Below are 26,752 nucleotides of genomic sequence, written 5' to 3'. Positions count from 1 at the left end.
CACTCTTAAATACCTAAGACACGAGCAAATACGTAATACAATAGTTAAATAAATAAGGTAAATAAACATGTAATCCGGAAGAAAATCTCCGCAAATCAGTCACAATTGCTAAAGCTAATTAATGTATGATAATGAGTCGAGGACCACCTTACTACTAGATCACAAATATTTTATGTAGACGCAACCTGGCCAGCAAGCCAGTCGAGCAGTGCGTTGCGACGAACCTTCACGACTTATTCTAACGAGTGAGTATATAATACAACTATATTTTATTTAAACTTTGAATATTTTGGTGGCAATTTCGTTTAATCATTTTGTGCTGCGATTTATTTTTTTCTTTTTTTGAGATGAAAAATGTGATAACCAAAAATCGTTTTTAAAATTGAGATACATAAACAAACATTGCTGCGGTTTAACATGCAATATTTATTTTTATGTATAAAGGACTATTGGTTTAAACTAATTTTTACGTATAAATTATTTTTATAAGAAAAGAATTAAACGGGTGCGTATAAAGAAAACATCGAGTGACTTCTTGAGATCTCTATCCCGAGTAAGACCATAATAGGAATAGGATTATCTAATTCTTTACAATTAAAATAATTGTATAAATAAAAAAAACCATGATTATTTGTTACATATTTTAGATTCAATCAAATCAATTAATAACTTAAATTTGTAATTAATTTAAACTAGTTTCGTAAAATAATTAAATAATCTTTTTCAATTTTGTTCAATTTTGTTGATGACAACTGCATTTACGATACATCTCAATAATTATCAATGCATAGCTCTGGAAATGTACTGGCAAGCTTACAGCGGAACAAAGTATTTTTTCGTTACACCATTTGGTCATTTTTTAAAGTTTCCCGACCCGCGTTATGAAACAAAAAATAGTGAAACCGTTTTGAGAAATAAATATTAGATTAACTCTCGTTTAATTTTAATTGACCATCTTCCAAAACAACAAGAGGAGGTTGTTTGTTCGTGTGTATATGTACATATAGTCCATTGAATAAAAAGTTCTAGAGTGCGTGAGTTAGTAACGTAAGATGTTTCTTCGGAAACATGTCAAGAGTCCCTAGGTAATAAACATACTAAAACCCCGGGCCACTAGGAGGAGCCCCGGAGTGGGGGGAGGGGGAAAATGGGTCCATTTTTTCATTTTTCGCTTAAATCTCAAAAACGGTACATGTTAGAGAAAAACTTTCAAGGAAAAGTTGAAAGGCCATAAAATTATCTACAAGTTGTACCTGAATCATTTTTTCCTATATCCTACCGTTTCTGAGTTATACGCAGTAAAACATGATTTTGGCTCAAACAATTTCCACATCAATCGATCAAAAAATATTTCTTTCTTCCAAAAAACTCAAAAGTGCAACTTGTGACCGGTACTGATAGATTGCTCTTAATTAGGTCTATAATTGGTTAAATAAACACATTCCTCCATGGAAGCCTTTAGGAGGAATCGATTGTCAAAATATTATATTATGGTAGTTTGAGTTACTGAACTTGATCTTTTTATTTTTTTCTTCCAAAAAACTCATAAGTGCAACTTGTGACCGGTACAGATAGATTTCTCATAATTGGGTCTATCATTGATAAAAATACCAGATTCCAACACGGAGGCGTTTACGGGGAATTGAATTTTATTAGGACCTAATTATGAGCAATCTATCTGTACCGGTCACAAGTTGCACTTTTGAGTTTTTTGGAAGAAAAAAATAAAAAGATCAAGTTCAGTAACTCAAACTGTCCTAATATAATATTTTGACAATCGATTCCTCCTAAAGGCTTCCATGGAGGAATGTGTTTATTTTACCAATTATAGAACTAATTAAGAGCAATCTATCAGTACTGGTCACAAGTTGCACATTTGAGATTTTTGGAAGAAAGAAATATTTTTTGATCGATTGATGTTGAAATTGTTTGAGCCAAAATCATGTTTTACTGCGTATAACTCAGAAACGGTAGGATATAGGAAAAAATGATTCAGGTACAACTTGTAGATAATTTTATGGCCTTTCAATTTTTCCTTGAAAGTTTTTCTCTAGCATGTACCGTTTTTGAGATTTAAGCGAAAAATGAAAAAATGGACCCATTTCCCCCCTCCCCCCACTCCGGGGCTCCTCCTAGTGGCCCGGGGTTTTAGTATGTTTATTACCTAGGGACTCTTGACATGTTTCCGAAGAAACATCTTACGTTACTAACTCACGCACTCTAGACCCCCCTTGGAGGGACTCATTCAATGGACTAATATGTTTTTCGATATCTTCAGTAATTCTAAAGAGAAATTTATTAAAAAAATGCTACAACTTTCACCGTTCGATTTATATCAATATTCTTTAATTTAAAGCTAACACAAGTCATACAAGATTCGGCTTTAAATAATAATACAGATAACGGTTTTATATTATGTATGTCGATTATCTAAAGATTATCAGAACCAACTAGTTTTTCTTATGGGCTTTGCTCTCGTGTTTCTTACGTCATTTTTTGATAGGTTTTGATTTCATAACAAAAATAAACCATGTTCCTCATCTGTTTAAAATCCGTTCGAAAACAATAGACATATTTACATTCGTATACGTTAATGAATATACTTATTGTAAATAATTAGTAGTAAGTATTTAATAAATCAAATAAATAACTACTCGATCTCCAATATCTTTCAAATTGAATCTAAACAAAATTGCGCACACCAAAAATATAAATAGTACCTATAGGTATAATGGGACTTTTTTGTTAATAGCCAATTGGATTCAATAAAATAAAAGCGTTTTTTCACGATGACTTATAGCTTATTTTGCTGAGCGAACTTACACGGTGTTTTTCATCAAACTAGTTGAACGATAAAATTAAATATGAATAATATAATATATTATATATATAATATAATAATAGTAATTTATGTACCTATATAATGTATACAAAAAAATTATGATTGCCTTAAGATCCTCAATCTCCGTGTAACACTATAAACAAATAACAAAACATTTTTTTACTCACAATTATGTTAGTAAAATTTAAATGTTAAAACAAGTTTCTTATGTATTATTAAATTCGAGACAATGATTCGAGAGCATAAAAAATGCTGTAAATATTGTTGTATATTTTGTTATAGTAATGACTCTGTTATGTCAATAAATAACATTTTCAATTTGTATTCAATCAGTCTGTTAAATGCGGTGAAATTCGCTTTGAGTCCATTTAGTCCAATTTAATACAATTAGTTTAAAATACGAAATGATTATAATTTTGCATAAATAATAGGGCCTTAATATATAAGTTTAATTAATTTTTCGAATTTTCAATATGGATTGGGTTAACTTTTAAATACCTATGTGTGTATTTAAATTAAGTTGAATGTAAGAATAAAAATATTATTAATTTAATATAAGTTCATCACTACATAGTATATAAAACAAAGTCGCTTTCTCTGTCCCTATATCCCTATGTCCCTATGTCCCTTTGTATGCTTAAATCTTTAAAACTACGCAACGGATTTTGATGCGTTTTTTTAATAGATAGAGTGATTCAAGAGGAAGGTTTTAGTATATAATTTATTAGGTTTTAGACAAAGCGGGCGAAGCCGCGGGCGGTAAGCTAGTATTTAATATAATATTTTGGTTGCTAATAAATATTTTACATTAAGCATTGCGAAATGCGAATACAATTTTTGCAAATACAGCGAATTTGTACAGAAATATCAAGTATTAGTCCTTCACATATATTATTATTTTTTGTATCTATATATCTTACAAATATGTGTATAGAATATATTATAGAGCCTTATAGCTTTCTATATTTATTCAATGTATCCGAATGTCTGTTTTTTTTATTCTGAAATTGAATTAAAATCGTATTAAAGGATGTAGTTTAGTCTTCTATCAATGGCCAATGCCCATTAGCTAATTTACACAATTGAACTGATATTTTCTCATAAAATCTGAATAAAATAACAAAAAGTATTTTGCATTTAATTAATTGATTTTAATTTTCCTGTAGGTACGTTTAATTTGTTTGTTTCAGCTAGTTTTTGTGAGATCCTACAATTTATTTAATTAGTAAGATTGCATATTGAAACATAATTGAAAAGTACCTATTTTATAATTTATATTAGTTACCAATATTGAAAATGAAACTTTATTTTAAAATATTTTTAGTGAATGCTTTAGTCAGTCTTTAAATTATACTTGTATAAACTTGGGGACTATATTTTGAACTTTAATTATACCATCCTCTCAAACTGGATAATCGGTTAATGGTAGGAATAGTTTGGTGTTTTCTAAAAACATAAATAAATTCTTATATTAATTGAATTTGAACAATAACCGCAGTAGTTTATTGCGAGTATTATTAATTATAAATTGACATTTGACATATACCTACCAACATAATCCATACTTAATATTATAAATGCGAAAGTAACTCTGTCTGTCTGTCTGTTACTCAATCACGCCTTAACTACTGAACCAATTTGCATGAAATTTGGTATAGAAATATTTTGATACCCGAGAAAGGACATAGGATAGGTTTTATCCCGGAAATCCTACGGGAACAGGTTTTTCTTTGAAAACGCGGGCGAAGCCGCGGGCGGAAAGCTAGTAAATAATAATCACTAACTCTATTGAAATAAAACAGGTTTAACTCAATAGATCTATCTCCAAACTCAAACTCAAACTCAAAAATTTATTTATTCAATTAGACTTCTTCTAGAAGCACTTTTGAAACGTCATTAGGTACATATTATTAACATTTACCACCGATTCGGAAAGCAGTATCTACGGAGAAGAACCGGCAAGAAACTCCATAGTTGCTCTTTTTACAATTTAATTTTACAAATAATTACACTCGCATTTACTTATTTTGGTATATCAAGAACTAGCTGCGCTCCGCGGTTTCACCCGCGTGGCTCCGCTCCTGTTCGTCTTAGAGTGATGATATATAGCCTACAGCCTTCCTCGAGAAATGGGCTATCTAACACTGAAAGAATTTTTTAAATCGGACCAGTAGTTCCAGAGATTAGCGCGTTTAAACAAACAAACAAACCCTTCAGCTTTATATTATAAGTATAGATTATTTGAGTTCACACCCACGCAAAGGCTTTTGTAATAAGTAGACCAGAGTTTAAGGTAACCGAAGACCATTAAAGTGTTATATTTTATATGGCATTGGTACTAGAGTAACCTTATATAGTTAATTGTGAGGTACCTAGCAAGTAGCAACGTAATGCTAATTAAGGGTAAAGTTCAAACAATTTTCCTCTCGATCTTACAATTGGTGACATTTACATACAATTTGTAGCGTCTACTAGTCTTTCAAATTCATTTTTCTTCGTCATTTTAAACCCCGTACTTTGATGCATTACGTCCATTATTTTCTTACTTCATTATCAGCTATTGAAGTATTTCAAACTCAAACTCAAAATAAATCGTAAAGACTTGATTATCATCTATCGAATTCTTTCAAAATTAATCTCAAACTCATACTCAATGAAGCCAGCTTTATCTAGGACAGTGTATGTTAACCTGTGTGATATGGGTCGCGACCCACCTTTGATCGCGCCTCGCGGCCTTCGGTATATAGGGAAATTGTTTTGATTTATCATACTTATACGAACAAAATAACTATATGTACTAGGTTACGCTTATGCAAATACGTACACGCGCATCTCACTGTATCTTAATAAAAACCATAATATTATATTGTCCTTGGTCAAATCAAAGCAAAAAGTGTAAATCAAATTTAATCAAATCAACCAGTTTAAAAACCATGTTATCAATATGCTAACTATACAGTTATCATAATATGTACCTATGTTATAATATAACATCGTTGTAAGAATATTCCGTGGTTCTCGGTTATGTCGGTTTAAAAGTACAAAACATAAAATCCTTTTACCTTTTGTTTCATTATTAAATACATGGACCTATAAATAGCCCTAAATATATAAACACTTTCATTCAAAAGAAACGAGGCACGCTGTTAACTACAAAACTATGTCCAAAACAAAGGTAGAAAAACTCATTTCGGTAACTTTAGATAAGTTATCTTAACGAGATTTAGTCAAAGGTTAAAGAAAGTTTTTTTTCTTTGTTTTACCAGTTACCTTTTCATAAATGTTATGATTAGGTAATTTAAAAAGGACGTATGTTCTAAACCAAAAAAATAAAATAAAAATCTCCCAAATATAAATATTCTCCAATAAAAATCTTCACCCGATAAAAGGCTTCACCCGATTTGTTTAAAACCTAATAAATTATATACTTAAACCTTCATCTATTAAAAAAACCGCATCAAAATATGTTCCGTAGTTTTAAAGATTTAAGCATACAAATGGATATATCATATAGGGACATAGAAAGCGACTTTGTTTTATATTCTGTAGTGATGAACCAATTGTTTAAAAAGGATTTTCATCTGTAGTTATACATATAAGTCATTATTCGTGGGAACATATTACCTATTATGTATACCACAGTATATATACATGTACCTATAGTTCGTGGAGCAATCAATAAATTAGAAACGGTCCATTTCGTTCCCTTCTAATTCATTTCTTCCATGTAATTTGGACAGTCTTTTCACTAGAAACCGTTATGTAACGGTATGACTTATGAGGTGGAGAAACGTATTATGTTTTTGAAGGTGAAATAACGAACCTTTCAAAATCACACGTCTAGGTAATCCCGGCTTTTTTCACAAGAAATTAAGGAAGAATCGTATCCTATAGGTAAGAATATATGAAGACATTATGGATGCTCATTGCTCATAATGTAAAGTTTGTTAAACCTTATTCCTTTAAAGATACATTCGTCTGGAATGAGAACCTATGCGCAGCTAAAGATATAGTTACTAGTTAGTATACTGTAAGTATGCACAAACAGAAATCCCTTTCATATTACATCGAAACGGGATACATATTTACAATTTAGATTAAGACAAGCCGTTCGCCCCGGCCGCGGCTCCACGAGAGATAACCTCGAAATAAACAATAACTATAGAATTCGGAGCTTATGTATTACGAATGGAGGAATTCCTTGTTATAATGTTAGTACCTAACATTAATTAAAACCGTTCAAACAATAAGTTCTCGTTCTATGTCTGCACATCAATAGATATTTCTTTACACGGATATCTCGACATCAAGATACAGAACTTACACAATATAAACGCAATTGAACTTAGCAAAAAAAGATTTTACAATAGAGATAGTTGAATAAATCAGTTCTTATAAAACATTCATTTTTGTAAGATCGCAGACGTATCACGTGATGCGTTTTACTGCAGTTATAAACAAGACACACATAATACATAATAAAAAATGTTATAAATTCAAATATGAATCCTGGAAATGTATTCCGATCCAGTTAATTTTAAACGCTTTGAACTCGTCACATGTGTGTGTGTATGTATGTTTGTTACTCTTTCACGCAAATACTACTGAACCGATTACAATGAAATTTAGCATATAGAGATTAACACCTAGCATAAGTTTTATCTCGGAAATCACACGGGAACGAGAACTATGGTGGTTTTTCTTTGAAAACGCGTGCGAAGCCGCGGGCGGTAAGCTAGTTATTAAATAAACAGTGTAGTTTATTTGTACACTATCATAAAAATTTCTAAATTTCATCAAGAAAAAGCATACATAATGTAACGTTAAATATTATTTCTAAAAGTGACAAGCTACATGTCCTAGTCTATGTTTACAAACCTAGTTATTATGTAGGATTGCATGTGTAAACAACGGAAACGCAAGGGTTTTAATTAGTACAGCTCTTCATAATTGAGATCCTACCATGAGTAACGCAATGCTAAGATGGAGGAAGATATCAAAAGTACATTGCAATATACGTAGATTTAAACTTACATTGTAGGCATTTTTATTAGATCTTTGTTAGTAGCAAATTAAAATAATTAGATAAGTAATAATAGAATGTGTTCTTATTAAACCAAAATACTTGTAAATAATTCTTACGATAACTTATATATTACTAAATGCTAGATCGTTTCTATACTAGCTTTCCGCTTGCCTTTTTGCTTGCGTGCATTTTTAAACTTTTCTCGAATTATATTATGTTAATCACATAATTCTAGAACTTTACATTTAATTTTGGATACAAATAATTTTTTAAAGACCCCCCTCATCACACCTCTACTACTAAAATTCATCAAATTTAAATACATACATAATTCGTATTTATAACATTCATATCGAAAGAATAAGCTGGATGCATGATGCATTTAGCTTTCTAGGTTCTATAGCGTGCATGTAAAATTGTTGTAATAATGCTAAAGAAAAACATTTTATTCTATGTCAATACAAGTTTTTCCTTGGACTTTTTTCCTTGTAAGGAAACTAAGACTACACGTTGATAAGCCATGTTCTCGGATGGGATATTGCCTTTTGTAAAGAGGATGTTTGACTGTCTGTTTGTCTGTTAGATAATTGTTCGCATTGATACTTATTTTAGGAAGATATTTCTTGATTATGTATTTCGCTAACACGCATTTAAACTTTAAATAAGAAATAATGAAATTATTGAAAGTGATCTGTATTAAAAAATAGGTATATTACGAGAAGCCTTTTCGTCATGACCGTACATTCAAAACCTAGGCGGACTCGGATCTCCTAGAAAATGACTACGTTAGGTACGTAGTACGTTCAGTAGACCTAGATAAACAAAAATTTATTTATTTATATTTATTACATTAAATTAATTATAATTCGGTGTCACTCATTAAAAAACATATATTTATACATAGGTAATTTCTGTAAATACATATAACATAATATACCTAATATATATACCAGGTAATTATAATATAATACAAGCGATAAAAACTTTCAATGGATATTTCTCGCAATTTGTATTCATAATATTCTAAAGCTATGTACGTATATAATGTTTATGTGTATATATTATATACATTGGTACAGACATCTCTATTTACACTATAATAAAATATGTAAATGAAAATGATATCCGTGATACGCATAAATGCACTTAAAATGGTTAATATTTGTGCTAAAAATCCTTCACACAAGGCTATGAACGGACCAAGACCTTATTTCTAAACAGAATAATTCATATTATGGTATTTATTTAACTTTGAGCGGAGTTGAGCAAGTGTCGTGATAATGTTTATAGTGTGGTGAAATATTTTTGACATTTTTTATCATATCATTATGTTTTTTTTTTATGTAAGACGTAGAATATATCCATGATGTTAAATTCACATGGATAGATATATATTTATCCACGTAATCATCTAAAAAGTATTTAAAATACTCAAAAATTAGAATGTAAACTCGTCATAATATGTTGCATAATTATTAATTACTTCAAGCTTTACTCATATGCATAGTTAATTATGCCTGCGTATAAAATCATATTTATTTTTTAACGCCAAGACCCAGAAAAAAGAATAATTTAAATTATTGTTGGTTTTCTAGTGAAATGGTTATGCCATATGACATACCGACAGACTGATCTTTGAATTACACTTTGCAATGCAGCTACGGATCTGGAATGGTGGCTACGAACGTAATGGAAAAATAAGTTAAATAAGCAATGCAAATTAATATTTAAGCAATACAAACAATAGGAGTTTTATATGATTTTCGAATTTAAAAACATTTAATAGTAAAATTATTTAGGTACAAAACGACGTGATTCCGGGTTTTTGAAACACCATAGTATATTATCATACGCTATATTATATCCCAGAGACAAGAGAAGAAACTAGCCAAGTGCGAGTCGGACTCGCGCACGACGCGATTTGTTGTTATAGCGGCAACGGAAATACATCATTTGTGAAAATTTCAGCTTTCTAGCTATCACGGTTTATGAGATGAGATACAGCCTGGAAACAGACAGACAGACAACGAAGTCTCAGTAATAGTAGCGTTAGCTAATATTATGTATTCTGTGGTAATAGGGTCCCATTTTACCCTATCGGTACGGAACTCTAAAAATGAGAAAATAAAAACTTTCTTAACACGCGATAATAAGCGTGACACACTAGTTACAAAGTAAGAAATGTTACGGTAATGTGATAGAATGTAATTGCGAAGTACTAATAGTGAGTCGAGATTAATTTGGATGGTTCGAGATAACTAGTCTTGTGGTATCAACAGTAAACTAGTTTAATTATTGCAATGCTTTCATTTATACCTTTAATCTACCTATATTTTTATGCGTTGTGGATCATCTGACATCGTAATAACAAAATATATTATACTATGGTACTATGCTAGTATCCCCCCTGTATCGCCTTTTTTCTTTTATAGACGATTTAGTGCAGATTTCCTGTTCGCATTTTTCATTGCTACAAGCCTTTAAAATAGCACCATTTGTGTAGGTTTCATATTTTTCATTAAACCACGCTAATCCTGATTATGGTTCACCATTGGCATTAATATTTATTTTTTCTGATCCTCCTATACCCACTTTCCCCTTTTCGACCATTGTCGACCCTAACAATAAAACCGCGACATCATTGCCTCGAGTACCGACTACCCATATAATCCTAATTTTCTGTAATTTTGTTCACGGAGAGTGATTGCGGTAAGGAAAGGGAAAAGCCCCAAATGCGATCATTGACCCTTCGTCATTCACTAAATCACTAGTACACTACAACCGTACTACAAGCAGAGATTACTAAATAGTTACTCTACAACTGTGGAAGCTCGTAAAATAGCGTGTAAACAGTCTAAAGTGGCAATAACATACGTGCGACATTGACAAAATATGATTACCTAGAAGGTCGAACTACATTCGTTTTTATTATTTATATTACAGTCGTGTTACGTGTATACTGTACAGTTTGTGTATAGTGTGATTTTACCTTAATTTAAATTCAAAATTGTCTATCAAATAAGTTAATGAGCTGTTGAATGATACTATAATAAAATTTAATTCAAAAAAGTTTAAAGAAATACTAGTAAATTTTTTGATATGTATTTAAACTGTATCTTTTATCACTATTATAACTAAAAATACTTGCTTTAAAATTTATAGTTTATCTTTACCATACTTAGTTGTAGCATACAAGCTAGAATATAAACAGTTCACAGAGAAATTGAAGAAACTACCCATACATTCTCAGAACAAGTCGATCAGCTACAATATAAGTATGTAAATACAGCCGCATGAACAGGATCTAAACGAGCTCCTCATTGCCAGTCGTGGAAGACCTTTGAACTTTATTTTCACCATAAGTTTCATAATGTCACGAGTAAACAAAATATACGTAAACACTTAAATGTATTAAAAAACATTTGATCGAAATTCATGTAATCGTCATCAATCGTAATTTTTGTTTGCATGAAATTAGATTTTTTTTTTATTAATTTAATTTACTTAATTTAGATACCAGTTTCTTTTGAAAGACAAACAAACAAAAGTATGTACCTAAAATTGTTAACTTTAATATATTCTTATTACTAGAAATAGAACCAAATAATAAATTAAATTATCACATGACTTCGAACTGATAAAAGTTCAAAGTAGTTAATTCTACATTATAATTAATTATTTCAACAAGGATATTTCAGACCTAGCTGAATTCAGATCAATTGCTCTAGTGTATTACAACCGTAATAGATTCGTAATAAACCATTATTTTATATAGTTCACTTTCCGATGTAATTTACTTTGATAACATGGAAATCGACGGCTTGGTTGTAGATTGAGTGTAACTAGCTAGTGGTTAGCTTACAAAGTTGCAAGCAACAGGGTTGGATCTTGTGAATAATCGTAACTAATAACTTATTTGAATACTTAAATATTATCATATTTGTCTATGATATTATATCAAATTTTCAAATCATTTATTTGCAATCAAACATGGTTACAACATATAAATAATAAGTCTGGATACCTATTTAGGTCACTGGTAATAGAACCTGTGACTGAAATAGATCCCTGAGAAATAGATACCTGACCAAGTGACCTGAAATCTGAATATGGATCAATCTGTGGCTATACAATTGTATGATATTTTTATTCCATCTTCTTTGGATAATGTTATACTTACTACTTTAATTACGTCAATAAACTATTATTTAATTTTATTATTAATTCTTTATTCTACAGATAATATAATACACGAAATTGAAAGTTAGGAATGACATCCAGTACTTAAATACATACAGCTACCTTTTATGTTTATAAATCGATTTTAAAATATCTTCACAAATCATCGTGTTTACGATTTTTGTTCCTGCAACTAAAAAAATATTATTTATATGTTAATTACATCCCTGTTTGTTAATAATGCACGTATTGCTAAGTCAACATTATGGCATATTTGCTGTAATCAATCTAGTTCTTTGATTATAAATTGCTAATAAACTTCTCGTGCGAACTATGATACACGCTCATTATTTTTTGTGAACATAAAACGATTGCCTACATTGGTAATTTACACTAGACAATAGCTGATATAACATTAAATTATTTAAATTAACTAGCTGAACTGGCAACGTTCAAAAACAATTAAATGTCAAATCACTACATAGGTAGTATAAAACAAAGTCGCTTTTTCTGTCCCTATGTCCCTATGTATGCTTAAATCTTTAAAACTACGCAACGATACGGTTTTAGTGTGGTTTTAGTATATCTATAATTTATTAGATTTTAGACAAAGCGGGCAAAGCCGCGGGTGGTAAGCTAGTATAACTATAATAATGTATTTACGATAAAAATGGTCTTTAAGATAAAAAATTTTTAAAAATTTCATGCAAATCGAATTTTTCAATTTGATTTTGGAAATTTGGTTTTGATTTTCAATGTTGAAACCAAAACCAACTTCTTTTTAATAAATCATAATATATTTGAAAATAATAATATTTTTATTTGTATCTGTCGTGGTCATATCGTAGATTTGATCATTTCATGATATGAGTGGCCATTTCACGAAATGGTCGCATATCGTGAAATGGCCAACATAGTTTGATCAGATCGTTAAATCGTCAACGTTTCACGATTTGGTCATCCACATTTGGCCAGATCGTATAAAATATAAAGAGTCCATAAAATATTAAAAAAAATCAGAATAACTATATATAATATTCTAAAAACTTGTTTAATGTCATTAAAGTTAGTGCCGCGGCAGCGGCCGGCGAATGCCAGAAGCGAATCGTTTTTGCAATAGAAAACAGTTAGGTTAGGTTAGGTTAGACTTTGATAAACAACGCACGAGCCGAGCGAGCAAAGCGAGCGTGCCGCGGGAGCGGCCGGCGAGTGCCAGAAGCGGATCGCTTTTTAAAAAACAAACAATTATAATAATATAGTAGTAGTTTCTTAAATTATTTTATTTAAGTCGCATTTTTTCTTAAATACATATAAGATATCCACATTTTCCATAGTACTCGTACCTCTTCGTCGTAAATTATTTGCTATGACTTTCTTCATAATATTGTTATTAAACGAATTATGAAGTTTTTAACTGCGAATAATTTAATTTTCGCCAGCGGCCGCCATCTTATCACATAAACACAGAGCTTGCAGCGCCTCTACCAACGATTAATGTAACTATTTTACGATATGATCAAATAATTTTGATCATTTCATGAAAAAACCGTGCGTTAATTGGCCATATCGTGAAACGATTTCTTATCATTGATCTGCCCAAACCACATCATGATGTGGCCAAACTAAATTGGCCATTTCACGATATGCGACCATTTCGTGAAATGGCCACTCATATCATGAAATGATCAAATCTACGATATGACCACGACATATCCATTGTTGATGGCCAGCGCGTAAAGCATAAGAATTAAAAAAAATTCAATTATGAACATTTTAATTATGAACTTTTTGACTGTAATACCCACAGTTTACCAATACAATTATTTAATCTTAGAATCACTATACTTGAGAAATCGTTTATAATGTTATACGTTTATAATAATCGTATAACAGTTATAGTTAAACACCACACACGAAATTCCAAAGCTAATCGTTATCAGGTCATTGCCCAACAAGAGCCTTCACACTCTACTCATAAGAGCTTTGAACCAGTTTTTATAAATCAACAATGCAAGTGCCGACTTACACTTGAGTGTATTGATTTATCTTTGTAAGGATTTTTGCATGTAAGATGTGTTTCAATAAATTATGTTTGAGTAAAATCAAGCAATTTTTTTTCTGTGGCGTGTTCAATTTTTTTTCTGTGGCATATTCACAAAAATAACCAAAGAAATCCTGATCTTGAAGTCATAATTACTTACCTTTTAATTATAAGTGATAAAAAAATAAAAAGAATTGGTTTATTTTTTTTTATGTTAGATACCTACCCATTATTTAATTTCGCAGCTGACCCATTGATTTCAAAGTGATTTCAAATATTAATATAGCAACATAAATTTTACTTAATTGACAGGATGATGTAATGTGATTTATTATTTACTAGCTATAGGTATTATTATAACGTAATGTATGTAACGTTAATGTTTATAAATATATAATGACATAGCAAGAGATAATCTATCTAATCCTTTGCTTTATAAGGAAGCTCCAATTTCATCATAATAATATTATACAAATACGAGACACAAATAGATCAAAGACAAAAATCGAGGTACATCTACAAATTTCCAGACAGGAAGAAATTTTCGTAGAATACTATAGCTTTACCTGCCTAATAGTTAAAAAAAGCGTTATAATATTAATATAGGTACCTCGTTAAATATGCAAGATCCCCTCATATTCTAATGGTAATGAGGTTTTAATTTCTAACATGAAGACCTTAACCTTATTATATAATGTGTATTACGTCGGAGTTAAATTAGATTTATACTAGATATGTAATTGTGTATACAATATACATACATAATTATGATGCAGAGATACAAAATAATGTCACAGATTAGCACATTTTTACAACAATTATAAAAAAATTACCAACAATTACTCGAGTGACTGTTCAACATTATTAAATATGGCTAATTTACACAATACCTTATTTATGATTTTATCTCATATAGGAGTATGATTAAAGCAAATTAAGTTTGTACTAAGTGAACCATTAATTTTAATCACACAATATAACGCATTTTATGTGTGAATCAACATCCTAACATTATAAGTAAACTAGCATTCCGCACGCGGCTTCGCCCGCTTTGTCTAAAACCTAATAAATTATTTACTAAAACCTTCCTGTTGAATCACTCTATCTATTAAAAAAAACCGCATCAAAATCCGTTGCGTAGTTTTAAACATTTAAGCATACAAAGGGACACAGGGACAGAGAAAGCGACTTTGTTTTATACTATGTAGTGATGATGATATATTTAACCGAAACATGATATAGAAATATACTACTTAGATACCGTTTTTTAATACCGTTTTCGGTCAAGGCAAGATGAGAAAAGGCTAAATTTCGACTAAACATATGGGTGAAACATGGAACTTGTGTGATAGTTTCTTTCTTCAAAAAAACGTTTCATCTATGCAGCCTTTAAGTTGAATTGTGTCTGTTTAAAAATTATAAAAGTTTCTTTAATATCACGTTACACACACTTTATATTAGTTACGACAAATATTATAAATAATTTTAAAATTTAGATTAAATCTTCGTATGAAACTATCCTTTTTTCTCAAATAAAAAGTCCCAAACAAAAATATATCGAAGAAAACAATATTAATAATATACCTAATAAGCTAACAATGTTTTAATGATCTTGATACGTTTAATATCCTACGTTACGACGTTCAATGGATAAAATAGGTAGGTATCGTAAATAATAATTTGTATTCTGTCTAGATACTTCATCATTATAATGACATAGCCTTGACATGCACATGGTTAAATAATTATTATTGTATGTCAAACAATACGCTATTAAAAATACTCAAACTATTTGTCTACGCACTATTCATTATTCTTTACAAAATAAAACCTACAAAATTTTTGCAAAAACACCTAACAGAAGTTCCCACTAAAATAAATGCAAAAAAACTTCGGTACATAATATAAAATAGCTACCAATACTATGATTCCATAGAATTTGAGAAAAATATACATGCAATTATTATACTACTAGCAATCCGCCTGCGGCTTCGCCCGCGTTTTCAAAAAAAAAACCCGCATAGTTCCCGTTCCCGTGGGATTTCCGGGATAAAACCTAGCCTATGTCACTCAGAAATGATGTAGCTTTCCAACAGTGAAAGAATTTTTCAAATCTGCCAAGTAGTTTCGGAGCCTATTCAATTCATACAAACAAACAAACAAAAAATCAAACCTTTCCTCTTTATAATATTTGTATAGATGTATAGATATAGGTAGGTACGAAAAGCCATATTTAATTATCACTTCACTATCACTACATAGTATAAAACAAAGTCGCTTTCCCTGTCCCTATGTCCCTATGTCCCTTTGTACGCTTAAATCTTTGAAACTGCGCAACGGATTTTGATGCGGTTTTTTTTAATAGATAGAGTGATTCAAGGGGAAGGTTTATATGTATAATAACGTCCATTAAATAGTGGAGAAGTACTGTTATTTTTGAGGTTTCTAATGTGATGTCGTAAAAAATTACATTTTTTCCGCTTACATTGCAAACGCAGGCGGAACCCTACGAGTTTTATCAAAATAATGTACTAAGTATTATACACATTGAAAAGGTCTACAGAAAAGGCCGCGTGGTATATGTCTATCTCTTATGGATAACCCACAATAACTTTTTTTTGTCATTTACTTTTTACGACAAATAATGGCTAATTTTCGATGCGATTTTAACCAATACAGCATTAATCCTTAACCAATTAAATACCTTGAATACGGTACATTGTTCATTTAATATAGATCTATATGGCTCTTTACACCGTATGATTTAAGTGAATATTTTCGAAGATAATACAGATTTAAAAATTGCGGGACGTAGCGTTTGCGGCGGTACCGGCCGGCCGCCCGGCTATCTATTTTATACCCGTGCGAAGCCGGAGCGGGCCGCTATGTTTTTATATATATGTACAACGTTCACAGTTTTTCTGTAGTGTATTTAGTATCAAAATTGCACCCGTGCGAAGCCGGGGCGGGTCGCTAGTTTCTGATAAAGATTGGAAGGGGCCAACCTAACCACGGGGTAAATGACGTTATGACCTATTTTCAAAAATTATCTTATAAAATGTGTATATTTATTGAATTGAATATAATTATTGGTTTAATTATAGGTTCTTGTTTTAAACAAATACCTTAGTAAAATTAAAAAGTTTAGCTTTTTATAAAATTCCTAGGTAGTTAGGTACTTATTGCTCCCCCAACCCACTTATGAAATATTTTTTTTTAATCATTACAAAATTCGTTCTGCCGTTCTTGGGTAGTGGTGACTAACCTGACGTTTTTTAATAAAATATACTTACATGTTACTCGTTTAAAGTGTATCTGTAGTAAGTTTTGTTTTTTAGTTTTTACCAATAAAATGGTGTATGGCATACTTATAATATACGTAAGTGTACTTAGTAATTATTCATTATTCAAGTAATTATTAATAATTATCATATAAACAAAGAGGATCGTTTATAATGTGTGTTAAAGTAAGATATTATTATGATTCACCATTAAAGTTGCATGAGACCACAACTTATTAGTATTTTTTCAAAACAAAAACAACTAATTTAGCATAGAGCGATCGAAAACTGAAATATGAAACAAAGATTTAAATCACCGAGAAATTTCGACACGCCATTTTGAAACTTATTCACAAAACGTGGCTAACCACGTGCGTTTAACTACTGGCTTCGCTCTTTCTCTCAACGAGCATTACCTAAAATTGTTCCAAATAAATTACTTTCTAACGGAACGCACGCTCAGATTCAATTATCTTGAGTAATCTAATTCACCCATTGCCTTCGCAAAGCACATGAGAATTGACGTGTTAATTTCCGCTACGTACTATCCAACGTTTATGTTGCTTACATAAATAGGCAGTAGTTTATTTTGTTTATTACTTAAATTACTATATAATTATTGAACAAAAAGTGTGTGTAAAAAATTCTAAACTTCATAATTTAATAAGTTTTTCAGGGATTTTTTTAGAACAAATTATACCAATGAAATACATAAAGCATCCTGCATGTAACTCGTAAAAAGACCCGAAAGTGTCCTTATCTAGTTGGATTTTATTGGAATAAGTAAACAATACATTCAATACATATACGACGTTGCTTTCTTTGAGAAAAAGACTACAGAGGAAACTTAATTAATCTCTAGCCGCTTGTTTCTCTCCCGCTAGATGTGACATCAAACATCAACAACATTTATCTGTTACTTTTTCAATCGTTTACCAATTACATATAAACCTATGTTCTAAGCGACAACCAATCGATGAAAAAAAAAACAATACACTTAAATCAATCCAGTGTTCTCGAAACATTGAAACACGAAATTATAACAAACTTAAAACCACAGATGATATTATACCTAAAAAATGCTTTGGTGTGATTCTAATTAATGTATTGTTTTTTCCAGGATGTCGGCCGGAATGTCTGTGGCGGAGTTCTATAAAGGCAAGAGTGTCCTCGTGACCGGAGGCACTGGTTTCATGGGAAAGGTGCTGGTTGAGAAGCTTCTCTACAGCGTTCCTGACATTGGCAACATTTATATACTAATGCGACCGAAGCGCGGGAAATCCGTCAATCAGAGGTTAGAGGAAATGCAGAGGTTGCCAGTAAGTAATTGTTATTTATTTAAATATTGAATGTAGATAAAAAATAACCCGTTGTTTCTCTTTTTATAGCTAAACAAATACATGCATGCATGAGAATTAAGTATTATTTTTATTTATTTTGAATTAACTAAATTTAAATTATATTCAAGAAACAATAAACACATAAATCATATCATGCTCTTGTGATTAGAGAATAAAAATGTACCTAAAATATATTATATAAAATCACATTTAACATAATTATCACATAAAGATAGAGTTGCATCTAATAGATTATCTGAATTTATGTATTTTGAGAGAAACGTTCATGTATATTACATATAATTGACATAAATATTATATATGTGGGTATTTAGCTCCCCGATAGGATATAACTGCACATTAATTTATTCCAAAACAAAGCAAAAAATCCATAAAAGCCCAACAACGTGTATAACTTTTCTGTGCCTTTTATAGTGGAGAAAAATAGAAGTGTACCGGACTAAACTCCACTGTATTCTTTTAAGGCAACAGGTGGATAGACGTATCCCCCTCGGCGGCAGCCCAAACGCAAACCTACAGGGGCAGGCGGTTTGCCAGCTGTAGGTTTGCGTGTCTAACATAGTTTATTGACAACGAACAGTAAAGCAACGAAACCATTTCAATTAAATATACCTACGCACCCTTGAAGCAAGCAATTTAACTTGTCATGTATCGGCGTAACTTTTTCGCGATACGCCGCGGCCGTTGAAGTCGTTGCGTGCGCTCTTTGAGAGTTCACTCGCTACTGACAATACCGGGACGACTCGGACTATTTACAAATCTCGTTGATGCGCATGTTTATGAAAGCCGCTTAGTAAAGTAGTTACCGTACTTTTCGTATTCAATTTACTGTGGCTCACCCTCCCGGGGCGGAGAGCGGGACACGTCTTACGCCGCCTCACCGGACCGTAGTAACTATTTACTAATCTGTGACCGGAAGATGGATTATATTCCCGATCCATCGCCCGACCTACTTTGCTCGAGTAACTCAGACTGCTATATTCTGGAGAGAGCAACTTTTATTTAAATATGACTATTATTGTAATAATTAATAACTACCTATGGCTTTGCTATTCTTAGTGTCAGTGTTATTGGACATTATTAATGATACCACGTTTAAAATATGTGCCGTAATATTTTAAATAGTTTCTCAATGCCAAAACCTCTAATTCCATCTACGGCCATTCACTTCTATGGTACATATTTGGTAATCGACTCTGTTGCAGCGTAACGTAATACTTACATTATACTTCCGAACTTAGACTTCCGAAATATCATTCACTAGCTGCACCCCGCGCGTTTCACCCGCGCGCGTGACTGAGTTTATTCCTTTGAATCCTCATGTTCATGTGGGAATATCGGTATAGACAATAGCCTAAATTACCCCTTGTAAGCAGCTGCCTGTCAGTGAAAGTCCTTTCAAAATCAGTCCAGTCGTTCCTGAGATAAGCCGAAACAAACAGACAGACATATAAATATTTTTAAAATTTCTATTTTGGTAAAAATCGGCTATTTCAATATTAAACACAGACGCTCCAATGTTATTTAAAAAAAAGCTGCCTCTAAGCGGATTAACATAATAAATATTATGTCTCTTTCGGATACAATAACATATTGCTATGCCGACTGAGCGGAATGATTACCGAGTGCTTGACTCGATTTGCTTCAATGGAGATATTTAATTATCTAGTGCAAAACATAATATAGGTTACCTCCACGTTACCTCAGCCTAAATAGGTCACTGGTATGATAAACTACGTTGGAATTTTCTGATATAGTAAAATACATTAGAAAATCTCTATTACTATGTTATGCTTCCAGCCTTAACTTATTGATGCAAAAAGTGGGTTCCACTAATTAATATTTTAATACCCTTGAACATAACAAATAAAAAAAACACTTTTACCACTTTAAATATTCCACACATCAATTACGTCGGAATACTTAAAATCCAATCCAAAGCAGTGGCGGCTCAGTGGTGAGGACCACGGACATCAAATCGATAAGCTAGGGGTTCGAGACCAGGCGGCGGCGTGCAGTAAATGATTTTCCAATTTATCTGCACATAACATCACCACTGCTCGAACGGTGAAGGAAAACATCATCAACATCATCAACCGGCCGGCCGCGGCATGTCGAAGAATCAAGAGTTCGACGACATGTGACATCCGCCAACCCGCACTTGGCCAGCGTGGTGGATTATGGCCTGATTCCTTAAGGGAATTCCGTGTCCCAGCAGTGGGAACATTAATATGGGCTGATGATGATATAAAATGCTTCCATTCATTATTACGCTAGAAACTCTATGCTTTCTACCAATATGCGAAAACGTAAAATATTACAAGACAAATAAAAAAGAGCGTGAGTGCCGAGCACACGTGTCAGAAGTCAAACTTCTTTGGTAAGATTCAAAGATACCAAAATCGTCGCCTTACTCCATGACGTGACGGTATTGCCATGACGTGACTTTGAAATTACTCTCAACGCGCCTAAAAGAAGTTTCACTTCAAAATTGTAATACTTTTTACTGCTTTCAATATTAAATACACAAACATCCATTTCGTCAAAATACATAAAAAGTAAAAAACCCTACATTTTATTTCCAGCTCTTCGACCGCATAAGGAACGAACGTCCAGCAAGCTTCAAGAAGATAAAGGCATTACAGGGTGACGTGCTCTTCGAGAACTTTGGTCTATCGGACAACGATATAGAAAAACTATCCGAAGAAGTATACCTAGTGTTTCACTTCGCTGCGACGTTAAGGCTAGAAGCACCATTAAAGGACAATGTTAATATGAACACTTGCGGCACTCAAAGGACTCTAAATGTGGCTAAAAGATTGAAGAAGCTGCAACTGGTGGTGCATCTATCTACCGCGTTCTGCTATCCTGATTATAAGGTTTTGGAGGAAAAGGTAAGCATCTTTAACACAAAAGTCAAGCCCCAAAAATTACTTAATAAAATTGCGCAAAACATTACGAGTTCAAAATTAACGACTATTAGAATAACGACTAGTAGGTATCTTATAAATTATAATACTAGCAATGAAAAAATCTTCATGTTTTATGTTACTATGCCATAAAAGCTGCCCGACCGATGCCGGCCTTTCCAGCCTCCTCTACTCAAGCGACAGCCCAAGCCGAGGGTTCGTGATCCCTGTCAAGGGGGGACGCCCTTGCGTATGTCGCATGTATGTCGCTAACAGGGTGAATCTGTTCACCAACGCGTTCGTGTTACGATGTAGCAGCCCTTCTGGCCAACATCGAGAAACACTACACATAAAAAGCCATAAAAGCTATATTCTCATAGTATTATAATTTTTGCCATCAATTACATAATCAATTAGATTTTATCAAATACAAATTTTCAAAGTAAAAAAAATGTACAATAGTTTGCAGTTAGTTTTTGATTTATGCTATATTTTTTTTCACATTAAAAATTAGCTCTTGAGATACAGAGCTTTTCTAGTTCAAGAGACAGTGCAATTATTATATCAGAGCAAGCAAAGGAGCAGGTGGGCCACCTGATGTTAAGTGGTCACCACCGCCCATAAACACTTGTAACACTAGGAGTGTTACAGGTGCTTTGCCGGCCTTTTATGGACAAATAAGCTCTTTTCTTGAAGGCCCCAATGTCGTAGTTGTTCGGGAACACCGCAGGTGGCAAATCGTATTATGTAAGGTTATGATGTTTTGGTAAAACAAAGATTGTATTATTATTATTAATTGATATTTACAATTATTTCAGATCCATGCACCAACCGTACAACCATCTGACATAATGAGACTCATAGAATGGCTGGATGATAAGCAATTAGCGCTCCTGACTCCTTCACTTTTGGGCGCCCATCCAAACTGCTATACCTTCTCTAAGAGACTAGCCGAATCCATCGTCGCGGATGCGTTTGAATCTTTACCAGTGGTTATTGCAAGACCGAGTATAGGTAAGTGTATGGAAGTTAGATTTTATGATTGATAATTGATTATTAATGCATCGATAACAAAGGTTATAAATATCAAGTGTTTTGTACGTGATACCTTTTTTATGAGAAAAAATTATAAATAATCTAGTTTTAAATTCACACGATCATATAGTGATATCGTAATCGTAAATTCACGATTTATGCAATTTTTTACATAGTTTCACGTTTAAAAATATTTAGCACTAAATTATATTAGTTCATAACTAAGCTTGTTACATTTGACTTCCAAGATAATATAATTAAAAATCAGCTTATGAACGAGATTATAAAGCTCCGTTTTATACAATTAGTTCTATAATGTTTGAATACTTAATTTTTTAGAATAAGAAAATTTTATTGAAAATACAAAAACTACTACTAAAAGGTACTAATACTAATACTACAATCGTGTCATATCAAGATTATTTATACATGGTACCGATTCGTTGAATTTAATTAATTATGTTGCATTCATTTAAAATTTATCTCGTAGAATGTGCAGAGCTACGTCTATTGCAACTCATAGATAACTAGGTAGCCATAGATAATGAGGTTTTACAGGTAAGTACTGACCGATCAATACCTGCATGCGTGCATGCGTATTACAGATGTCTATTACATGTAAACACTGAGATATAATAACATATAGACATATCACGATTTTGCCTATACATATGTATAGATGACATGCATATACATATATGCATGCTTTATTATATTAAATATACATTTTAATATAAATCCATCAATTAAAAGAGACTCATAGCAAAAAATAATAAAAACATGTCCATTATACAACGTTATAATTAAATGTAAAATAACATTACCTCTCGTACTGAGAAAGCGTTAAGGCCTAAACTTGAAAAGCTATTCTAGGAATACTGATATCATCATTACGCAAACGTAGCGGATCAAAATGTCCGTAAAGAGTAGAAATTTCTATTGAAATATGACGTAGGTAGTGGTCTCGATGTAAAATGTATGATAATAATACAATGCTAGTGTTCTATATACATACATATAACACTAGCATTGTAGTAAAAAAGGCTCTTGGACCTCTACCGAAGAAGATCGGAATTCTAAAGGTAGTGAATGGGACTCTCATTACGAATGGTGACCGCCAATTATCAAGAACACTATACCTACAGCGCTATATTCACAACCTGCTGACATAAATCAAGATGTCTTAAATCGAATGCCGAAGCTAGAGGTGTTCAATGCTTTAGAGTTTAGACGATCCACCATCCTCCAAAGACTTGGATATTGCTATTTCTCAACTTAAATGTAAGAAAAGACCGGGATGTGACGGAATCCTCCCCGAAATAGTTAAGTTGAAATGCTTATCGCCTGTTTTGCGTATTGGGATCGGGGTAAAGTGCCACTGGATATGCGCGACACTAACATCCCCTTTACAAAGGAAAAGGCGACCGCGGCGACTGCAACTCTTACCGCGGTATTTCTACCATATTATTATATATAGCCTGTATTTTGTACGTTAATCTATACCAAGAAGCTTATAAAGCTGAAGAGTTTGTTTGAACGCGCTAATCTCAGGAACTACTGGTCCAATTTGAAAAATTCTTTCGGAGTTAGTTAGCCCATTTATCGAGGAAGGCTATATGTATATCATCACGCTTAGACCAACAGGAGCGGAGCAAGGCGGGTGAAACCGTGAGGCATAGCTAGTTATGAATATTTTGGCATGTAAGTTGCGGAAAGAAGTAAACAATTTATTTATTTTATTTCCAGTGTGTCCAGCTTTAGCAGAACCTCTGCCAGGTTGGGTGGACAACCTCAACGGTCCCGTGGGTTTGATGCTGGGTGCTGGTAAGGGCGCGATCCGAAGCATGCTTTGCGACGGGAGCTTGCTCGCACAGGTCATACCAGTGGATACCGCAATCAATGCTATCATTGCTTTGGGCATGATTGAGTCGAACAGGAAGGAAAAGTGAGTACCATAGATACCCTACCACAATGACAAAACTATGTCTTATCTTAACGAAGTCACGCTTTACGTCTACATAAAGATAGAGTTTTTGAATCCAATCAGATAACGTTTTTCGGAGAAACACCGGTTGTGAAAGGAGATATAATTGTAAGAAATGCTACGACGTTTGACACGATATTTTTCCATCACACTTTATTTTGTTACTTCCTTCACTATGTTAATTCAAGTTACTCTCCAACAGGCCTGAGGTGATCCCAATATACAATATTAACATTGGCCATCAGAAGCCTACAACTTGGGGAGAGGTGCTCACCATTGCTAAGGATTATGGCCGCAAATACCCTCTCGCGTGGCCGCTGTGGTACCCCAATGGTGACATAACCACAAATTATGCATTACACGAGTTCAAGAGAATATTTTACCACCTATTGCCAGCTTATTGCATAGACTTTCTGTTGCTTATTACCGGACAAAAGCGATTGTAAGTGATAAAGATATATTTTAAAATACGTATTTGTAACTTTACAGAGTTTCATACAGAAACAGCAACTACATTAGATTATAAATAATAAAGATAACATCACAATTAGTAACAAAAAAATGTAATAACTTTGTGCGGAATAAATTACATTACAGCTTAGTTTATGTATTCTATCGTAATCTCGTACAACGTAATGGAAAAGTACTTCTAGGTACTTAAAAAACAATTATTGTTTTTCAGCATGCTTCGAGTTCAAGAACGAATAAGTCAAGGTCTAGAAGTACTGCAATACTTCACAATAAGACCATGGAGCTTTCCTTGCCCGAATTATGATAACATTAAATTACAACTAACAGATGAGGATAACAAAAGATTTAACACAGATCTGACGGAGGTGGATAAAGTGCAATATCTGCATAGCTGTGTTGAGGGCGGTCGAGTGTTCTGCTTCAAGGAAGATCCTAACAAGATCCACTTAAACAGACATTATCACAACTTGTAAGTATACATCTAATCTCCTCTCGTGATCTCGTAGAGAGACTTCCTTTTAGGAGACAAACTTATCTTTTTTTATAGAGGGTTGCACTGTATCTTAATATATTAGAGTGGCTCATAAAATATTATTATTCCTATTGTTAAATGCTGGACTAGTAATGAGCAATGAAATTCCTTTGATTCTTGATATAATATTCTTCTATTTCTTTTTCAGTCTTTACTTTCTCGACTGGATCGTCAAGATTTTATTCTGGCTACTGATACTGTCATTTATAGCAAGATGGTTCGAACCTGTCCGAGACTTATTTAGTTACGGAGAGCCTGTGGTTAAACATCTGCCGTTTTTGGGACCAGCAGTTTTAGATAATCACTAGCATTTTGGTTTATATCTTAGATTTTAGTGCGTTACCAGACTTGAAATTTTACATTCATTTAGTTATAATTTTACTCTTAACGACGTATGAATGATCAATATTATCATATGAATGGAGAATTGGTACTTGGTATTATAAAGTGCCTCTGCTCCTGTGATTTTAAAATGTATAGTTAATATATTAGGAATAACTAATAGCCATTATTATTGGCCATAACTGGCGGCAAAGAGCCAACGACCGGGCTCAGTGGCGTGCATTAGGAGAGGCCTACGTCCAGCAGTGGACATCGAAAGGCTGATGATTGATTGATGATTGATATTAGGAATTGGTGGGCCACATAATACATTGCTATATTAGCAAGTACCTATGTGGAGTTATAAAAATTAGAAACACTTATAAATATTTAATTTTATTAAGGTGGTAAGTAAGGTGGCATGTGGAATCAAAGATATTTTAATCATCCAACATAATTACGTCTAAACTATGTATTATTTTTTTGTTATTGTATTAGATAGTTCTATTTGGATAAGCGGATAATAAAATAAATGTTACTCCATAGCATTTTTGAGTACCCAATCTACCTCAAAATGAAGACGATAAAGTTAAATAAGTTTCAACCATTCAAGAGCGACTCCTGCGTCCTCGCGATGAAACATACATTCGACATAGCAAGTAGTACGAAAAGATAGCATCGCGATTCGTGGAGGGAACACTAAAAATGTCTACATGAATATAACCCTCTGGCCTCTGCATCTATTATTTAGCTTGTATATTTACATCAAC

General features: G+C 32.5%; 1 protein-coding gene across 1 annotated transcript; it reads left to right on the top strand.

The window, feature by feature from the left end:
- Positions 1 to 191: 191 nt before the first annotated feature.
- Positions 192 to 26,151, top strand: LOC149491082 (putative fatty acyl-CoA reductase CG5065). Its single transcript, XM_089703695.1, has 8 exons — positions 192 to 245; positions 18,490 to 18,688; positions 21,316 to 21,624; positions 22,458 to 22,653; positions 24,421 to 24,619; positions 24,861 to 25,100; positions 25,341 to 25,598; positions 25,810 to 26,151. The coding sequence occupies exons 2-8, from the start codon at positions 18,491 to 18,493 to the stop codon at positions 25,967 to 25,969; spliced, it is 1,560 nt and encodes a 519-aa protein (XP_089559821.1). The 5' UTR covers positions 192 to 245; position 18,490; the 3' UTR covers positions 25,970 to 26,151.
- The last annotated feature ends 601 nt before the right edge of the window (positions 26,152 to 26,752 follow it).

The sequence above is a fragment of the Colias philodice genome, chromosome 1 (assembly GCF_061535455.1).
Source record: "Colias philodice isolate Cphi_HAF_F1 chromosome 1, ilColPhil1 Martin Lab GWU primary, whole genome shotgun sequence".
In the NCBI taxonomy this organism is placed as follows: Eukaryota; Metazoa; Arthropoda; class Insecta; order Lepidoptera; family Pieridae; genus Colias; species Colias philodice.
The sequence above is the reverse complement of the archived record's forward strand: the minus strand, read 5'-3'. Positions and strand labels throughout refer to the sequence as shown.

Excerpts from the sequence above, each read along its gene's own strand:
- LOC149491082 (XM_089703695.1), top strand. The coding sequence starts at position 18,491 with ATGTCGGCCGGAATGTCTGTGGCGGAGTTCTATAAAGGCAAGAGTGTC. Across the intron at positions 21,625-22,457 it reads ATAAGGTTTTGGAGGAAAAG|ATCCATGCACCAACCGTACA; the intron begins GTAAGCATCTTT and ends CAATTATTTCAG. Across the intron at positions 25,101-25,340 it reads ATTACCGGACAAAAGCGATT|CATGCTTCGAGTTCAAGAAC; the intron begins GTAAGTGATAAA and ends ATTGTTTTTCAG.